This window comes from Acanthaster planci, linkage group LG16 (assembly GCF_054643075.1).
Source record: "Acanthaster planci isolate LZ-2023a linkage group LG16, COTS_SCS, whole genome shotgun sequence".
NCBI classification, from domain to species: domain Eukaryota; kingdom Metazoa; phylum Echinodermata; class Asteroidea; order Valvatida; family Acanthasteridae; genus Acanthaster; species Acanthaster planci.
In genome coordinates, this window is record NC_141792.1 from 11,791,962 (window position 1) to 11,812,466 (window position 20,505).

At 41.5% G+C, this 20,505-nt stretch overlaps 1 protein-coding gene across 5 annotated transcripts in view; it reads left to right on the forward strand.

Moving 5' to 3' along the window:
* LOC147796501 (uncharacterized) overlaps positions 1-20,505 on the forward strand; it is a 45,145-nt gene that overhangs the window by 11,673 nt on the left and 12,967 nt on the right. For 2 of the 5 annotated variants that reach the window (XM_087147318.1, XM_087147322.1), the window contains exons 2-12: positions 883-1,134; positions 2,781-2,960; positions 9,581-9,736; positions 10,725-10,916; positions 11,370-11,476; positions 12,875-13,001; positions 13,369-13,518; positions 14,057-14,157; positions 14,278-14,439; positions 17,786-17,890; positions 18,459-18,960. In XM_087147318.1, the coding sequence (XP_087003444.1) occupies positions 922-1,134; positions 2,781-2,960; positions 9,581-9,736; positions 10,725-10,916; positions 11,370-11,476; positions 12,875-13,001; positions 13,369-13,518; positions 14,057-14,157; positions 14,278-14,439; positions 17,786-17,890; positions 18,459-18,960 (1,995 nt within the window). In that variant the 5' untranslated portion in view covers positions 883-921. Of the gene's footprint in view, positions 1-882; positions 1,135-2,780; positions 2,961-9,580; positions 9,737-10,724; positions 10,917-11,369; positions 11,477-12,874; positions 13,002-13,368; positions 13,519-14,056; positions 14,158-14,277; positions 14,440-17,785; positions 17,891-18,458; positions 18,961-19,566; positions 19,576-20,505 lie in introns of all 5 variants that reach the window. The other 3 variants (XM_087147321.1, XM_087147320.1, XM_087147319.1) reach the window with 3 other exon arrangements.

Consider the following 20,505-nt stretch of genomic DNA (forward strand, 5'->3'; position numbering starts at 1 on the left):
ACATACATGTACTGGGTTTTTAGACATTGGTGTGATCTACTGTACATGTCGTTTAGCCTGAAGATTCTGGACGAAATCTGATTTGTACTGGTATTTACTAGGCATAAAGTTGAATGTGGAACGTGCGCATTTTCTGTGATATACATGTACATGTATGCTGTTTCTCAACTGGCTTGAGGACCAAGGATCTGACATTTCCATCAACCTAAAAACCCCAAGGGGTGTAGTAAAAAACAGTCCTTATAAATTGAACAGACTTGTAGCTTAGGATGGGGAAAAAAGCAAAGAGCCTGTGTACGTCAGTGTAACATTTTTGTATAAAAAGAAGTTTGTGTATTATGATTCACATGTACATGTATACCTCACAAGATAAGATGGTGCATAGAAATGCATGAAGCAGAACTATTCGACTCAGTTTTTTTGGTCATTGTTTTAGGATTGGCATCCTTGTATCCTAACTTGGTCATGATAGTTAACCCAACAGTCTTGATTATCTCGAAAGTCTTAAGCTGCTTTAACACAAAAAAATTTTCTTAAACGAAAGGAAATCTTGCTCGATAAATCAGGTAACCAGCCAAACCTCCATGTGATGTATAGCCCTATTGTTTTGGGATGGTCTTTAGCTGTCTTTTGGTTAGCGTGACAATCAGGCGGGTAACCTTTCTTTTTGTAAGGAATTTTTTTCACGCTTAAGAAACTTTTGTGCTTAAGCTGCTGTATGAAATTAGCCCCAGGCCTGAAGCCAAAGACGTCTCTACAAGGCCATATTTGGAGATGGCCCTACTTAACCACATTGCCAAGAAAAAGCAGGGCAAATTCCACTTTTTTCATCTTGTTTAGTACCTAATGTGAGTCATCTTTGTGTTTCTCTCTTAAATCCAGCAGGTCTTGAGTGGCTGACATGCTAAGGGTTCCCCCACCATGCCTTACGAAGGCACCCTCTATGAGTTCCTGAGCGAAGTGGGCCTGCAGCAGTACCACCAGGACTTTGTCAGCAAGCTCGGGGTGACCGCCATCGATCACCTCGCCTACGTCCAGACCGACGATGTGCTGCAGCTGGGCATGACTCAGCCCGAGTGGCGGCGGCTACGGGCGTCCATGAAGAAAGTTAAGAAGGGCAAATTCAAGCCTGGGGTGAGTGCTTAGGGATACAGTGGGCATGGCAAGTTGTTGGTTGGCAGCCATCTTGGCCTGACTTAAACGCACATTGCTAAATGTAGCCTTTGGTACATGCATGCCTGGGCTTTTTGCTTCATCTCTAGATCTTCAATTTTATTTCAGAGTCATTTTCCAAAGTTTATTGTGCAAAATGTACCAGTGCTTCAAGCTTTTGCCACTGAGTGAAACAGAACGTCATCAATCTGTCGGCAGTCTAACAAGGGACTAAGTTCAAAACTTAAAAGCCAGAATCCGAGGCTTCAGATAAGGCCAAGGTTTAGGAAACAGTCTTTGTCTTGAAAACCCAAGATGTGAAAATTTGTTTTCATTGTGTTTGTGGGTTTTTTTTGGGGGGGGGGGAAATCCTTTTCTGGGGTATTCCCCTCCCCTTCTTGAAACTCTTTGACACTTCCTCCTTCCTTGTCTTCTCTCGCTTCCGTTGTCTGCTTGGTTTTAGCAAGGATTCAGTGAGTGCTGCAAGTAGTTGATCACTGGTAAGATAACTGGGTTGCAGAGAAAGTTGCACTGTCAGTTTCAAGTCCTGAAAAGGCCCTCGTAGACAGTGTCTGATGGCCATGTGACTTCTGAAAAGGTTGTCTGGTCAGTCGTATAGCTGCTGTACAGTCCAATTTTCTGGGCTAGATAGAACTTAAGTTTACATGTACATGTATGTACATCGTTTTTTTTTTCTAGAACACATCTGGTGTCAGATGTCAACAGTTTTTGAAAAAAAAGCAGTGGTAACATTCTACATGTCATGTTGGGCAGTTCTTCCAATTACAGATGTGCCGAGGTATAGACATGTTGCAAAGTTATACCTATTGCAGAAAGTTTGCTCAATAAAAGTCAAGTTCAGTATGAACACGAAGGTCTAACGATTCTTGATGGCTCTACATGTAGCTTTAAAGTTCATTTGGGAAAATGAACTTTAAACTTGGAAAAATCGGCTGGTAGGTACACCTCCAGAAAGAAAAACAAACAGCCCCTTATTGCAAAGTGTTCCCTGAGAGTTCACAGGGGACAAAGTGAGCACCCCATTTGCTAGATTTAGGATTTGGTGTGATGGGGGGGGGAGGGAGAGTGATTTGACCTTGTCTTCTATTGGATAATGGGAATAACCTATCCCAGTTAATAACATCATTGCCTTGGGGCAGGAACCAGATTGATGTGGTTAGGTGGCATCTGTGAGTCATCCAGTTCCCACAAATTTTAAAGGAGCCCTTATGGTTTTGCTGTTTGTGGAACTCTGAAATTCGTGTTTGCTGCAGAACATAACATCCTGCATTGTTCCTGGAACTGTTGTGGTATAAATTATGCACCATTTGAGAACCGCACAAAGTCCCATCTACTTTGCTGTAATATTACCAAGTGACTGCATTTTTTTTTTTGTGATCCTACTGGTAATGCTCGGTAGCCTGAGGTTCCCATTCACTTGTTTTTCATTCTGTAAATCAACAGACTGCCTGAACTACGGTATCAATGGTGAGCTATATTTATGTCCAACGAAAGTCAAAAGAGTTTACCGTTATTAATTTAGCCCCACCTTAAATCTGTGTATGCTACAGAATTTGGTGAAATACTGTGAGCCAAAGCATGCAAAAGGGGTTTTCCTTTGATTTCAGAAGAATGCCAAGGTATCCAAGACCAAACCCACCATCGTCAGGGTGCCCTCGCAGACGAGCTCACCCTCAGGGGGTCACATCATCCCGGCCTCAGCTATCAACATCCTGGACCGGGAACTGGGCAGAGGGGAGTTTGGCAAGGTGATGCAGGGGATATGGACTGACAAAGATGGCCAGAAGGTAAGGTTTGCTACAAATGACTTGGCTATGGGTCAGAATGACATGTGTTTATGGGTACTGCAGCAAGCCACTGGCTGACGGATTCCACAGGTACCATTACTTGTGTATAATCCAGATATTGCCAAGTAAAAATACAAACATAAACATAAGAATGTCAAACTTTGTTTAGCCCTGAGAAAAGTGGATGTTTTTGAAATTTGATGCAGATGGCCAGAAAGACTGGAAAAGTAATCACAGACAGTGGTCTTGTCTCCACATTGCGCTAATTTGGGTAAATCTTAGTCTTTGTTCAGCAAAAGGATTTCGTCCTTATGATAGGTTCACTTACCACTGAAACAAAGACTACTATTTGTTCCTGCAAATCTCAAGCACACTTCCTTGTTTGCCATCAGACGTGAAGTCACTTGTGCAAATGAAGCATTGAATATACTGGTACAGTTTCATTTTCTGTGTTTTTGAAAGAGCTCAAGCTTTTTTTTTTTCCCAGAAAAATGATGGAATGAAGGTTTATGTTACTACGGCCTACAGGGGTGTGAGTGGCCATTTCAAATTAAAGCTGAAAACAGCTAAGAAAAGCTGAAATGTAAAAATTTCCTGTTCTTTTGTACAGATCAGGTAGGCCTATTTGAAAAAAGCTGAAATTCAGGGTCAACATCTAAAAAAAAAGCTGAAATCAGCTAAAAAGCTGAATTCTCACACCCCCGCTACTAGTACCGGTATTGCTACAAATGTTGAGTTTTCTTTCTACCGTTACTTTCTGCAGCCAAGACTAGGGAAATAAAATGTTTTGTTGCCTCCATTGAACATTGGAGAAGGTGTGAACTTTCGAAGGATTTTGATGTGTGGATTTATTCAGTGAGGGAAGTTTTCTTTTTTGCCGATGTAGTTTTTTTTTTGGTCAGTTGAACAAGAAAGAAAAAGCAATCTCAAACAACACAGTGATTAATGAAGCATACGTAAATATCCTGAGTACATGCACTGGTAATGGACCTTTCCCATGAAAAGGCAGGCGCATTACTACCACTAGTTGGCAAAGTTGCTTAAATCTATAATGTAACGATACAAATTCTTATGTGCACGCCACTATCGCCGTTTTTGTACTTGTATAGTTCGACATGAGTGCCAAACTTAAAGACAAGGAATTGTTACTTTCTAACCTCAGGACACTGAAAACTTCACTTCGTTTCGAGAAAAGGGTGCTCAAGTATCGGACAAAGGCTGTAATATGGTTTTGATTGACCGTCAACGCTCCAGGTTATGGTTACTAGCAGCTCGCCTACACTGCCGACAGCGTTGACGGCCGCGCTTGCCAACCAGTGGTAGTAGCGCGCATGCACCCGTCTAATTTGCATATTTCATGAGAAAGGTCCATTGTTTCAGCTCCAGCAGGGACAAGTTCCAGTCCAAGCTCTTAATTGGTAAAGGCTACGTACATGTGCATGATCTGTGTCTCCTGAGCTTAAAAATCCAAATCCACAAAATGCCAAGCACATGTACAATGTATGCCATATCATCTTACCATTCCATAGAGAGTGTGTGTGTGTGTGGCCAGTTAAAGAGAAACTTAGGGCCTGCCAAGCCTGGGTATGGGCCCCAGAGGGATTTGTCAGGATGAAATTTCAGTATCTTTAATATCTCAAGCACACAATGAAGTAATTGTTTAGTTTAATGGTTTCTGGGCTGCAGGCTGTGGTCAGGAGGTTTACATGTACATGTATACATTGGATGTTTGTACTGTGTGACACAGGTAGAAGAATTCCCCCAAAGTCTTTGAAAATATAATGAACGTGAAATCATACGAAAATTCCAGAGTAGATTTGTGAGAGTTTCTCATATCATAAACATTTGTCTCCTTTTTATTTAAAAGTTTATTGTACTAGCAACACAAGTGAAAAAGGAGTCATCTTTTGATATCTGTAAAATGAAGTGTGTGCTTGTAGAAAAATGAAGCTCTCCGCGTCTGTCAGCCCATTATCTTGAGTACCGCCAAAGTGAGAGATACAGGCGTGCCAAAGCCATTAAACGGTTCGTGTAAATCTTGCCACATCCTGTCTGCGTGAGACCATCTTCAATTCCCTACTCACATGCATGCCTCGGTAGACTCACTCCAAGAATATGCCAAATATTACTAATGTATTGGACATTCATACAGACTGAGATACTATTCAGAAGTACCATATTTGTCCTGATGCCAAGAGTAACCGTATGTTTCTTTCAACATTGACTCAGTGTCTGTTTCTGTGAAGTTTTTTCTCACATTCTCAAGGGATTAAACACTGGAAACCAAATTGAGACCCTGTATGTCATGAAGTCCTTAGCATTTTCCCTGACTGATTGAAAACAAATTTTGCTTTCTTGGAAAGCTTCATCGATCTGCCAGAATTCAAACTCTCGCTGCTCTCAGAATGAACAGAAACTAAGGAACTGAAAGTAAAACGGCAAGAAATTAGTGAGGGAAACAAGACAACCGTTTCAGCCAACTTTTGTTCGTACTATTCACGCACATGTACATGTACCGACATAACTGTACATGTGCATGTAGGGCTGACCTTATGTGTTCCTCATTGGTTTTGTTTGGGCTTTGTCAGTAACAACCTAAGCTTGGGCAATGCCGGCCTATGGGGTAAATTCAGACTTGCATGTACATGTACATGTACAGTACATGTATCATACGTACGTGTGAGATTAGAGCACATATCCACCAGTAGTTGTGGAGGCACAAGTCAGTGGCCATACATGTAACATCTTTGTTTTTGTTCTTTGCAACTGACTAGGATTTCCATGGTTTGTTGGCTTTTGGCTTGACTCACCCACATGGAATTTATCCAATTACTCCTCTGTTGTTCATGTCCTTGACACATAATTGTAATTTGGAGTGCTTTAAAGGAGCTGTTCCATAGTTCATTTTTTTCGAGATGAACTCTTCATTTATTTGTGTTGATTGTAAACTTGAGAGCGATTACAAGTGTCTTTCATTTCTGTTTGAAGAAAGATATACACGTACATCAGGGGAAATAATAAAAAAAACCTGTGGATGTACGGGGTACTGTATCATTATGAACCTGGATTTTAGGATCTTCATTAATTGGGAAGAGAAAGGAGTTGGGCCTGTGTAATGTATGGACTCAGGTTCACCATACACGTACATTTTTCTGGACTCATGTAGTGTACGTGTTGTACTGTACGTGTCGTTGTACGTGTACATGTATGTGAATTAATTATGCTTCTCAGACATTTACTAGGGTATGGGAGGTTATCTCCTTCCCTTCCCGGTAAGATTGAAGTTGACAGATCATTTTTGATAACTTCATTATCCAGTGCCCTCGAACGGGGAGGAAATTTAATTTGAAAGGAATGAGTCCTCTGTTTGGGTCATTATTGAGTGGTGGCCCCTTTTCGGCTGAGTTCTTTTCCCAGTATTTGTGGTTAAGAGCAGTTTTAACCGTTCGTCACTTTGTATTTTGATATGGGCAGACAGGCATGACTTTTTGTAAATGAAGGCACGTTGTTGAATTCCCCCCCCCCATGTCGTGAATGAAGTGTTTGAATGCCCGTTACTTTCCTACATTAGTTGGCCAGAAATTCATTCAGCGATTTGCCAGTAATCGGCACCTGCATCGTGACTGATGTCTCAATAATGAACAAGGTGTGCACCCCTCTTTGTGTTGGGATCAAACCACAAATGAGCCAATCTAAAAATCGAGAGCTTTAAAGAGACTGTGAACTGAGAAAACTGCCCGGGAGTTGGAACTGCTGGCTAAAAGGCTAAAACGTGCCTGAATTGGTCAAGCTTAAGTTGAAAGTTTGGCAGTGACATAAAGGGAATAGGCTGGGTGTCAAGTTCAGGGATTTAGTAAGGGGGAGCTCAAATTTGTAAAATTCCTTCAGAAGTACCAGTAAGTACATGTAAGTTACATGTAAAGTTCTTAAGCATATACCTTTACATGTAACTTATCAGCAAAACCTGCATCTGAAGATGTCTAAATATGAACAAAAAAGAAAAAAAGAAAACTAGTCCACACATGGCTAGTTGAAGATGTAAAAAGGATCTGCCTGAGAAAACCCCCAAAACTGGAAAATCTCATAGACTACGGGGAAGAAGATACTGGAGAGACAGTTTCTTTAAACACGCCCATAAATTGTTTCCACGGTTGAGCGACCACACATGTGTACAGAAGGCATGAATAGATGTACCCTCCTGTGCTCTTTTGAGCTCGCATTGCAAAGATGACAAACCTAACCTTTTTTCATGCGCGCTCTTTTTTTTGTCGTCCGGATTTATTATGAAGCATTGCGTGCCTAAAAACCTCTGGCATGTTGGTTCTATTCAGATGGGTATTTACACTCACACGGTGAGTGCTTCTCATCAACGAATGCTGAAACCCTGCTCGCCGAGCCAAACAATTGAGAAAAGACGACCCCACTAGTGTTGTAGCCTGTATGTACATGTATGTTTATGATGATGTTCTTGTGTAGTGGCACCTGTCAACCTGTGAAAAACAAGCTTTCTGCAGTAGAAAAAAAAACCCACAATTTTTCGTGGTGAAAAAGGGACCACAGGAGAGCTGGAGAGACATTGTGTATGCCTGCTCTTGACTGCAGTACAGAGGGAACATGTACCGTGTACCAGTACTGTACATGTACGTGGCATTCATACATCATTTTTGTTGGCCATTGCAATGGAAGCAGTATTTTTAGTTGAAGATTACTTACGTAGTCCATTCCAAAAGCCATAGACACCTGTCCCTTTTTATGTCACTGTGACTACTGCAGTGATAACAAGTGACTACCGTGACTGCCCACTAAAGTCGTGGAAATCCATGCCCGGTTTTAGTTGTGTTACAGTGGAACCATGTCTACATGTACAATCTTGTAGACTGGCTTTGCTTTTTTATACTTGTAGAACTGGTTCAGTAGCCACCGTTGGGCCTTACCGGTACTGTACATGTACCTAAATTTTGACCAGTTTTTATCGTAAACACTTTGCCTTTTTCCTTCTGCACGTGGAGTTCCATACCCAGATTATGCAGAAGTTAGAGACATGTTGTTTCAAGGAATTCAGAGTGGCCTTCATTTCTACACAGACCATGTTCATTCATGCCAATGGCTATAATGCCTCATTTTTGGTTGCACTGTAAACCAACAATATTATTTATTTACCGGTACTTGGACATGTTGGTAGAGGAAGATCCGAGGGAAAATGGTTTTCAGACCTTGGAGAAAGGCATCCATTTGTTTTCTTTTTGCAGATACTGCACTGCAAAGAACGCGTCCATGGTTCAAGGAACTATTCCCTTCTGGTACATGTACCACCCCGGTACATGCAAATTCTATCACCCTGCTTTAAGATTGTAAGGGTTACGTAACACTTGACTTCCATAAGCAAACACACCTGAACCAGCTGCAGGTATCAATTACATGTTTTCAAAAATACTGGTACTGTACATGTACATTTACTTATGCATTTTGTTTGTTTAATTGGTGAATTGCTTGTTATTTTGTCGAACCCTTTGTCATATTTTAACTGCTGTTGTAATAATGTACATGTACAAAGTGCCTTGAAGTTCTGTACTTTTTGCATATGCATGCATTAATGTATATGTAATATGCTGCATGTACATGTATAAATAAAATGTCCAAAATAATAATAAAAAAGCTTCAGTAAGCCGGTAGATCTTCTGGTTGCACGCTGCTGATCACCATTCCAGAGGAGCGAGTTTGAAAAACAGCAACCTTGAGTTGAATTGAGACTTTTTTCAGTGATTAGTACAGGTGTATTGAACACAAAGTTTTCAAAGGCTCTAAGTTTTTGATGGTTTGAAAGGAGTCCTTTGAGTTTGTTGTGTCGTCCGTTGAGAAAACGTTGGCGATTTTGTTGAATTGTGTGCTGTGAGAGTTCATCCGGCTTTGGCATTTCCCAGAATAGCCCGAGTGCCTGCAGGAAAAATTCAGTATCTGTATATGGGGGCCATCAGGGCAGTGCACTTTTTTGAGAATTGACTTCTTCCCAAATTTTTATATAGTACGTGTGGCTGGAGTAAAAGGATTTGCTTGATTTACCTGTAAATGTCTCAAGAGAGTATGATTCCTGGCAAGCACATTATAAGATTGCTTAGATATGTTAAAATTGTTACACTGTTTTTGGAGATCTTATTTTTAAACTTCTATTTGGATATTTCCTACAAAGTACGTGTACCTTAAATGAATTTTCTCTTTTCTTTCATGATTCATCAAATTTTGAAATAGGTTCTTCCTTTGACATTACAAAATTCAGAGGCACCATTATGTGTCCAGTGTCCAGTGTTGAATACGTGTACACGCACATAATCTTGTACATGTCAAAGCCTGTTTGTAAAAGGAACATTGCACCAAAGGTTGTAATAATGAGGGTAACTTCAAAGTGTTATTGTCCTTGGTTGACGAAGTTGAGTTTTCTTCACATTCCTTTCATTTAGCTTTCCTGTGACATTCTCTGTGGTTGTAAATTGAAATTAAAAGATTTCACATTTTAACGTTAAATGATATTTGCCGACAAGGGCTATTATAGTCACTACCCCTCTCTTCCCACTCACCTAATCACGTCGACTCATCTCGTTTCCATCTCCTCATCTCGTCTGCAGATTCAAGTAGCAGTCAAGTGCCTGAGCCCGGAGAAGCTGTCAGCTGACAAAGCGCAAGACTTTGTCAAGGAGGCAGCCATCATGTACTCGCTGAATCACGACAATCTGGTCAAGCTGTTTGGAGTGGTTCTGGACGTGGATACATCGTTGATGCTGGTGAGTTGAAAGGAGGATGCTGGAAGGAAGGAGAAAAAGGGAAATAAATCTTTTTTAAGTGCAAACCACTTTATTGGTACCAGTAAGATTTACCGACGATAGGAGCAGAAGGGAAAGGGGGTAGTTACCGGTAGGTGCTGCTGCCTGTTTGCACTGCAACCAGGACAGAATACAGGCAGTTCACAGTAGTGCGCCTCCAAGAATTTATAACACCTTGACCAGTCACAGTGCATGAAATCCGTAGGTGCTGCTGCCTGTTTGCATTGCAACTAGGACAGAATACAGGCAGTTCACAAAAGTGCGCCTCCAATGCCTTGACCAGTCACAGCTGCTTGAAATCTGTCGAACCCATTGTGCTCTTAGAATGGGTCGCAATATTTCAAGCATTGTGATTGGTCAACACCTTCAAACTCTTGGAGGCACACTGTTGTGAATTGACTGTATTCCATGGAGCTGCTAAGGAAAGCTCAGTGCCCACTTTCCATGGTAATTGTTTACAAAATTCGTCCAGGGTACCAGGTGAAATGGAGCAATGGATGACAAATAGTCGTCATTTAAGTTTTCCCGAAGTAGAGAATCATGCACAGCAGTCTAATGCACCAAGCAAAAAAAGTTGAGTGGCAGTCGACATAAGGATTCATACCGTGACTTTTTACTGGTAGACAAGGTAATTTCTGTACTCAGAAAAATTCCTGAGCTAAGGAACCCGATCAAATAAAGCCGTAGCCATTTACACATGAAAGATACTGTAAGCAGCTCCTGTACTTGGCACAGAAGCAGCATGTGATGAGGTCAGATCGTTTTTGAGCCTCAGTTTGGAAACACACCATTTGTGGTCACTGGGGTCAATTTCAAACAACTTCTAAGAAAAGAATTTGTTTGCTGAGCAGAAAGGGGTAACATGCTGATCATTTATGTCATGGTCATTCTGTCCTAACGTGCTGGGCATTTTAGTTTTGCATTGATTACCCTCTGCCCCCTCCGACAGGTGACGGAGTTTGCTGCCCTACGATCCCTCCTGGAGAACATCAAGCAGCCCACCCTGCGCCCCTCCTTCCCCATCACCCTCCTGCTGGAGTTCGCCGGGCAGATCGCCGACGCCATGAGGTACCTCCACCTGTCCAACATCATCCATCGAGACCTAGCCACCAGGAACATCTTGCTGTTCGTGGATGATGATGTGAGTCCCCACCAATATCAGTGCTGTGTTCTTAAGTTAAGAATCCACATCAGCCTATGCTTTGAACCGAACATTCAGTGTCCTTTAGTACAGTAGACCAGGTGGGGCCAATTCATAGAGTACAAAGTTTGCTTAAGCGTAAAAACACCTTGCTTAAAAAAAACAAAGGTTACCAGCTTAAAATTTAAGTGATTGTCATGCTAACCAAAAGACAGGTGAATACCATTCCACAACAATATACATCACATGGAGTATTGGCTGGTAACCTGATTTATCAAGTAAGGATTTTTTCCATGTTTAAGCAAATTTTGTGCTTAAGCAGCTCTACGAAATTGGCAGTCCCTCCAGCCTTGTTATTAACTTGCTCAGAAGGATGGCACAGTACGCTTTTATTAAGAATGACATTTTTAACTACAAATCCTTATTTGTTTGTTTCTTGGATTGATCTTTCAGGGTACTAAGAAAGTCAAGATCAGTGACTTTGGGCTGTCTCGGAGGTTGATCCTTGGGGAGAACTACCGCAGCGAGATGAGACCCAACCTGAAGCTGCCACTAGCTTGGTGAGATCGAGAACCATTGTCAGAGTTTTTGGTCAGTTATTTTGAAATAGCAGTCTTAGCTGAATTGAGGGGAGCAAAATTTGGGAAAGCAGTAATTCAAAAGTGTATGGCTGGATGTCATGATGAGGAATCTACATTTTCCACGTAAAATGGAGATTGCAAGGTCAAAAACATTAGTAGAATTCAGTGTACCTCAAATTTGTTTGTTTGATCGTGGTCAACCTCACTTCTAAGAGTGGTTAACATGTGAAGTTGTGAACATTGTTAGTGTTTATTTGTTTAGCGGTTTCAAGCTTGTGTAGTCTGATGCTGCGTGCAAGGCTATCTGAGTGATGTTGTACATGTATTTAGAATTTTCTTTTATGTTCACCGTGACTCCATTCACTACAGTGAGTCATAAATGAATGGCGCATTGTTTGACTGTGTTTTCACTCGCCCACTTGCTTGCTCGTGTGTGCTGTTTCGGAACAAGGTTTTCCTGATGTTACCCAGGCCACGTTCAGTCATTGATCAGTTATCAGCCTCTTGTAAATTTTTGGTGGTACCCTTCTGTCCTTGTTGCGGGGGGGGGGGCAAACTCAACCAGTGGTGGACTAATTGGTCATTGATCAAACTTACACATGTAACCATGCTCCCTCCCCCCCCCCAAAAAAAAAAGATAGAAAAAACAAAACTGAGGTACTGAGGCAGAAGCTTGGCCCCTGGGAAAATTTTCATCTGCTAAGCTGTGGGACCCACGGTCACGGAAAATCCGGAAAAAAATCCGGGAAAAAAGATGCCCAGGAATGCCGTAGAAAAGTCATGCCTAACTGGAAAAACACAGTGTTCTGAAATCCTGTTAGAGGAAAAAATCAAGGAAATCAAAGATCATGCACGGGTTATATTAGATGGGCCTCTTTTAATGTGTTAAAGGAAAAATGATACATTTTCTGGCTATCCTTGACAATCTGTAGGAGTGGCTATGAAAATCTTCCATTTCATGGTACCCAACAACGTTTCTTGGCAAAATGGGATTAAATGTCATGGAAATTGTCATACCGGTATTTTGAATTCTTGAAAGTCTTGGAAAGGTTGTGGAATTTGGTTTTCAGATATCTGTGAAAACTCTGTGCTTGACACAAAATATTAGGTCAGAAAAAAACAGGTTACTGGTCAAAATTCCGGTTTTTGTTTGCTTGTCATATATGCAGGCCATGTCTGAATTACTTGGATGTGACCTGAAATGAGGCATGAGTCTATAGTCCTGACCTCAGCTAGTTCCCATAGAGTCGGGTGTAATTTTAAGCAGCAGCCAAGTGATTCGGACGTGGCCTGAGCAGTGTTTCTGCTTAGTCAGTCCAGGAAATTTAGCCGAGATATCATCCTGCCTCTCTCACACTTTTGACTGGTTTCTCACAGGATGCCAGTGGAAGCGCTAACTAAGCTGACCTTCACAAAGGCCAGCGATGTCTGGAGTTTTGGCGTGACGATGTGGGAGATGTTTACGTACGGGCGCCAACCGTGGGCCACGTACACCGGAGAAGAGGTAGAGAGGCAAAAAAAGTCGCGACACAAGAGTCTGAAAATTCACAGACAGACAGCATTTATAACTATAAGGAACACACTTCTTACCGTGTCATGAATTGCTAAGTAAATACTTCTCTGTGAGTCATTCATGAATATTTTGCCAACTTGAAGTCCACAGAGGTGTAAAACATCGCAGAGAGAGTGTTCATGGCCAATGTTAAATCTACGTCAGCATTCCAATTTGTGTGAAGTTGAAATGCAGAGTACTAAAGATTAAAAAAAAAGTATTAACACTATACAGCAACTTTCATTCACATTGGTACATATTGAGGATTACTCAGAAATGAACTTGTTATGCCAACAATAATTATTTGCTTTTGAAATAGATTTTAAAAGCAATAGACAAGCCAGCATTACAACGTCTGGAAAGACCCGATGCCTGTCCCGTCAAGATCTATGACATCCTTCTGAAGTGCTGGAAACATGAGCCTGAGAAAAGGCCAAGCTTTGCCGAGATTTGCGAAGAACTGCCCAAGGTAAGAACTGCTCTTACGGCATGAAGTCAGCGAAAGAAAGTTTTTTGAAAGAGCTCTTGGCTTCCTTTTGATTCTGTGGATGATTCCATACTGTACACTTGCAGTTTGCCACAGTGACATTTGATCTCATACTTTTTGAGGCCAGCTTGTATTGGGCACAGAAGCGACACATAGATTTGTTATTTAGTGACACATTTGTGCTATGGGCCTGCAAAACTTGAAAACATTTCCATGGCTCAGGGTGTGAGAATTCAGCTTTTTAGCCGAGTGCAGCTTTTTTGTTTAGATGTTAACCCTCAATCTCAGCTTTTTTGTACACCTGGTCCGTACAGACACATGGGAACTTCTTACATTTCAGCTGTTTACAAGCTGTTTTCAGCTTTAGTTTCAAGTGGCCAGTCACACCCCTGACGGCTGCAGATTTGGCCATGAGTGTACTTTGTGATGCCGGATTGCTTTTCATCTCACATTTGCTTGAAATGGCCTTCATTCAGGTATAGCGTTGCAAACGTTTTACTGGTAAATTGTGTTTCCTCAGGCCAAGCCGGTTCAAGTCCGAGCCATCACACACTACAAACCTACCAAAGATGGCGAGCTAGCATACCGAGCAGATGACATCATCACTGTCTTGGATGCAAAGTAAGATAAAGATATGGCATTTCTCCAAAAAAACGAAAATTCCACTGTTGCAGTTGTAAACTCCAGTCATTGTAAAACTAAATTTTGTTCTGTTGATGTCTCTTACTCCCTCTGTATCAGTGAAAATTCCGGGATCTGGACCGGTATCCTCGCCAGTGGTAAGATAGGAACCTTCCTGCGATGCAACACAACCCTCTTGGGCAGCACCAGTACTGCTGGAGGGAGTAGGTTACGCCGATGGAAGAGCGGGTTCCGATCGGACAAGAGAGACGCAAGGAAAAGGTAAACATTTTGCGCTCCTCAAAGTGGAGATCTTAGGTTGCTTGATTTTCTCATTTAACAAAGATTGAAATGGCTGATTTAAAACATGGCTGGGCACATTTCAGCTTTGATGCTTTCAAGCAAGTTTTGCATCCATTGAAAAAAAAAACTGCTCATGCTTTGCAATTGATGAACTTTTTGTTTGCAAAACCACTTATTGGAGAGATTGAGTTTCATGATTTCGGCCGTGGTTAGTTAATTGCGAAAAAGACGTTTTTTTGAATTAACCTAACCTCCAAGGGTGTATGTAAAATCATATTGTAATTGGAGGATTTGGGACTGTTGGGATTAACACCGTTTACATTTGTGTTGTGTGTGGATTCAGGTGGTCAGCTGCGCGTCAACTGTGTGGCAGGAGAACTTGAGAGTTTTTTGAACAAATTCTAAATATTTTTGTACTTTTCTTCTGAAGTGCATTGATTAACAATGAGCAATTTAGTCATCTGAAAGCAAGGTTTGAGAAGGAACGATGACCTGACCATGGTTGAAATCCATTAAAATGCAGAATTGTCAGATGACTAAAATGGACTTTTAAGAAAATCCCCTCTTAGGGACATTTACATCTACTGGTACATCGCTGTTATTTCTCAGCAGACTAGGTTTGAAACGAAATGCAGAGCGAATTATTCACTTCAAAAAGCTTTTCCGGAAAAGTGTCAACTTTGAGGGTAGCTAAACCAAGGGCATCTCATGGAACTCTGGGGGGACAGTGTGATGTTATTAAGGTGTCACTTGGACTGTTTTGCTTATATGCAATAGTACGACAGTATTGACTGCTGGTTGAATGAAAAGTCCTCAGTTCCGTTTTCTTTAACGTATCTCTCTGGTAGTATTAATTCATTCCCATCCATGTTTGCTCTTTTCATGCTCATTCTCTGGTGTGGTTGCATGCCTTTGGCTCATCTGGCCTCTGCTCACTAGTTGGCATGGGTACGTATATGTCAGCGTACGGTAACATGAGAAACTAAGTGATTTCCCGGTCACAAGATGCATGTTCTGGTCTGGAGGCCCGCACAGGTGAATTTCTGAAAAGCCAGATTCACAAGTACATGCATGTAGGATGACACGTACCTTAGAGGTTGTTAGAAATGTATTAGTTACTTGTAGAAATGGTTACATTTATAGTGGTTGATGTCAAAGTCATAATCTGTGACTGAGAAGAATGCGTAGTCAGGGAATCACACTGACAGGATGACACCTGTCGGGCGTCACAGTCATCTGGTATTAAAATCTGTCCTTGCTGATTTTTAATTTTTTTTTCACATGGCCAGGTTTATTTTTCAGAGCCAGTGTGATGTGGTCTAATTTTGTGGCTGGGATTTCATTTAATTTCAAGTGGTGTCTCGTGGTATAAATGCTTCAGTAAACGGCTGTTGTCTGTGACTTTTGAAGGTGGACAACTCCGTAACTGTTTTCAGCGGCAAAAAAAGACCCAAAACAACTTCACGCTCAAAATAAGGTGAAGCATCCCAAAAAACAACATTTTCCCCAACATTTTTACATCACTGAAGGTCCTCAGCAGAACTTGCGTGAATAATCATGAAACAAAAAACACACTCCTGTATAATGCAGACATGAAACAGTCAAAGATTTGGTGTGTCTGTCTGACCTGTGTAACAAGGAAGTGAACAGGCACTTGTTTTCTGACACTGTACAAAATTCACAGAATTTGGAAAATGGGTAAATATCAGAAAGCATCGAACTTGGCGATCGTTCAAACAATTCATTGTAACACTCATCTGTGATATCGTTTTGCTTGCTGAGATCAAACGTTCACTGTCAGTTCTAATGCTTTGGTTGAGTCCTTTCCCATAATTCCCAGTACATGTACATATGTAGAAGATGGTACTTGCTCGACAAGCCCACCTACCTATTATAAGAAGCCTTGGTACCAGGACAATACCTTTCATTTATAGGCTTTCCTGTCTTGTCTTGTCCCCGTAATACATTTACATGCCGGACCCAGAAAAAATCCTCATCTGCAACTCTGATTTTTTGTATCCATCTCTTTTGATAAAAACCCAGGTGTGTTATTGAAACAGCGAACAGTAATTTACCTTTAAGTGCTAGCTGTAAAGCTGGATACTGCACAGTGTCAAATGAATCACACAGACTGGAAATGGACTACTGTTTGCCTCACATTCATATTGCTTGAGTTTTTGCCAGCTGTTTTTCCTTCATTGATTTTATTGTCTGATCATGCAATATTAACAGATATGTAATCTTGTTTGTAATGAAGAGCAGATTTAAAAAGAAAGTTCTTATTCACATAGGGCACATGAGGCCAAGGGCTCACATTTGAGCAAATTTTTTTATTGAGGATTGTGTTAATGCAGTTCGTGGTGAAGAAAAAAGAGACAAAATTAAAGGGTTGTGAACTGGAAAAGGTTGGGGTCCGTTTTTTTCCCGTCCCGGTTACGTCTGGCATTTGATTGTTAATGTTTAGAACTCACTGTTTCATTTCCAAGACTGAATAACCAGCATAAACTACCTGCTAAACAAATAAAAATAAGTAAAAATCAATTTCAGTGATACATCCCTTGTCAAACTTGTCAAATGGTATACATGTCAGAGGTAACAGGGACAGAAAATGTCACACTCTGGACCCCAAATTTACATAATGACCAACAGTTGTCTTGTGAGCTTTTATCAACACAGTTGGAAAAGGTTATATGCAAGCAATATATCCACTCCGAGCGGGGACACAAGAGGGCGTGTTTTGACATGAAATTGACAGTCCTTTGGCATGAACTCACAGCATAGGCACACAAGTTTATGTGCATTCGACACAGAGTACGCTGAGCACGCACTATGAATTTATTCTGGAATGTATGTTCTTCGCATGCATGCCGAATGTGTGCAAGAACCCAGTTGGAAAACTTTGTACCAGCCTGTCTTTCTTTTGCCGGTGAGGGCGCACTGCAGTTCAGGGCGGATTGAACTATTTTGTTTTAACAACTCAGTAGTCTGTAAATTTGTAAAATCTGAGTCTTTAAAATCAGGGACTTAATAATCAGGTAAAACCAAAGACAAGCATGATGCCGAGGTTTAAGAAATGAGAAATAAGAACTTAGGAGGGCTCCAACATTGAGATTATGTTGAGTACAACTTGACTAACACAGAAGAAAAAATGTGATGCTTGAGCACATTTACTCCAATAAGTTCCTCTACAATCATTTACAGGTGGTCTCGGAAACACTTCCATTTTGTCTCAAAGTGTACAGTAATCATGCCAGACAAAAATTACCCAGCGGATCCTGTGACGCCTGTGTGACCCAATCTTCTGATTTTTGTCCTGTTTTTGCAGTCGGCTGACAACGGATGCCATTGGGACGCCCATGGGGGCCCGGCATATATTCCATGTGGGGCCAGACGGCACAGTGCAGGGAGACGCAACATTCGGCGGAGACTAGTAAGCCCCTTCAGCCCCTTTGTCAGTTTGTAGTAGACAGCGTCTGCTTGCACAGCTAGCTTGATATTATTATTATTCATGACATGCATGGTTCTTCATATTCATTAGTCATAAATAGGCAGACAACGGCAGGGCCTCAAACTTTGAACCAGCACCTTTAACAGAGTTCAAAACTCTGACCTCAGTGATCGTAGAAAGTGAAAGCTTTCAGTTGACAAGGCACATGTGTAAAGAAATCTTGGCCAACCGGACAGTACTTGGAAGTGCTCACTGCACACAAAGAATAGGCGCTGAAACTGAAATACATTGCTCAGTATCAGTTAATTAAGGCAGGTGTATTTATTGCATTGAAAATGCAGTATGTACTTCAGTTTTCACTTTTGCATGCAGCAGCAAATCCATTCTCTGGAGATTCTCTCCCATGAAGTAAATTACTGCCAGCCCCAAGTGTACATTTCTGTAGTTGTGTTATGACAAATTTACTGGTAGTTGGTCTTTGCTGAAGGAGACATCAAAGATGTGTTCATGCAGGTGAAATCAACTACTGCTTTTGTTTTTCATTTTGCAGTCGGACTCTACCTTCGGAGAGTAAGATCCGCCAGCCCTGGAGTAGTTCATCGTCTGTCTCATCGGCATCTTCAGCCTCCACCACCCGTTCCCCACCTCGTTCCCCCTACCGCACTAACCCCCCGGATCAGAAGGTCCCCGTCGGAGCCAGCTCCTCGGCCACCTTGCCCCCGAGCCACTCGGTGCAGTCCCTGCCACCCCGGTCCTCCCTCCTCAAGGCCAACGGTGAGCTGACCAGCAGCACGCCCGAACTGGCCAGTGCGGGGGCTCCGCTGCATGCCGACCAGGACGAGCTGGACTCTGATCTCAGCGAGCTGCCGGCCGTCTTACCCAAGGAGAGGGAGGTGTTGGCCTCCGCAGCTGCCAATTCCAGGATCGCTGAGGAGCCCAAGATCTCCCCTCTGACGGAGACCACAATGGAAGCTGGGGCCACAATAGAAGCTGGGGCCACCGCTTCCTTCAGTGCCGAAATGGAGAGACCGCCGTCCCCAGACTCCTTTTCTGTGAGTTGCATGGACATGACATCCATCTTAAAATTGCTTTGGCCATTTGTTTTGTCAAGTGACACAATTACCTTTACAATAACCGTAACATTAAATCAGAATTACCTTTTGTTGTTACTTACAAAGAAAATGTACATTTATTCAAAATATGAAAGAGAACTTTTTTTACTTTTCTATTCTGCGAAATAGTTTTGCAAAATGCCCATCAATTCAGTTTTGTTTTTATAATGTTCTGCAGAAATGTTAACATATTTGTAGATACTGTTTGTTTCAGGTCAAATATATTGTACCAATTGTTTTTATTTCTGAGAAAATGAAAGCAAAATAATACGGCATCACCACATACCAATCAAAAAAAAGTGAAAGCCAGCACATGTAAACGTTAAAACAGATTTATCACATTGTTTCTCTTTCCCCCCTCGATAGCAGGTCAGAGTTCCTCGTTGCACGGTTTTGTTTTTCCAAACCTCACTAACCACAACCATATTTGGTGCTTCCTCTGGCCCCTCTGCAAACTTATTTTTGTTTCGTTCTGTATTTTGTTTCTTTCTCTTTCTCTCTCTCCCTGTCGCTCATCATTTGCTGTGCTGCCTTGGTCGGATCCAGCTCTCCTTGGTAAGTATGCTTGCGAGCAATGCATTTTTGTTCAGTACTTCCAAAACCTTTTTTTCTGAGCTAACAAATTTGATTTCCTAGCCCCCTCACAAAACAACTAAACTCAAAATCGGTCGGTAACCTGGTGTAACTGTAAAACTGTAATTTTTGCCAATTTCACTGTGAACGTGAAACTTGCACGGCCTTTGTGAAATTATTTTCCCATGGTGTACGGTTACACTTCATTTAGCTACGCATAGTTCTTACATTCAATCCTGGAAATCGGGTTGAGTATTTGGTTACAGTAATTCATTCCATTTCAGGCTCTTTTTTTCGTTTGAAAAGACGTGCTATCAAAAACCTGAAGACGTTGCTTAGTCACTCTGGGGAAGCTTTTGAGTGACTGTGTCGCATGGAAAACAAAAACAATTCGTAATTACATCCATGAAGATGAAAGGAAAGTTATTTTCAAAATGAGACATATAGCAGATCCAACAGGAAATTCTTTGGATGTGAAATATTTTATAGCTCTCTTTCAGTGCAGCTACGTGTATGTTGACGTTACTTTACACCATTTAGTAATGATAAAAAATCTGCTTGAAAGTTGATATTATTGGTCGGTTCACTTTGTGATTCCCAAAGGCTACAATTTTAATCTGTAAAATTAAAGGCCGGAAAGGAAAAAGAAATGAAGTCCTCCATGCTATTGTTTAGGTTATGCAGAGGACTCTTAAAAAATTGAAGCCCTCTTTGTCAATGAATGAATTCTTAGGAAGTTGAAGTGATGTTTGGTGTGGGGCGACTCTTATATAGAGCTGCCTTGTCAGTGGCTGGTTTCAAATAACGAAACTCTTTGCTGTGTATTGTTGGCAGTGTTAATTCATCCAACAAACAGGGGTGTGTTTTGGCGACTTGAACCATGAACATGTTTCAGCTTTGGTCATTGGTTAA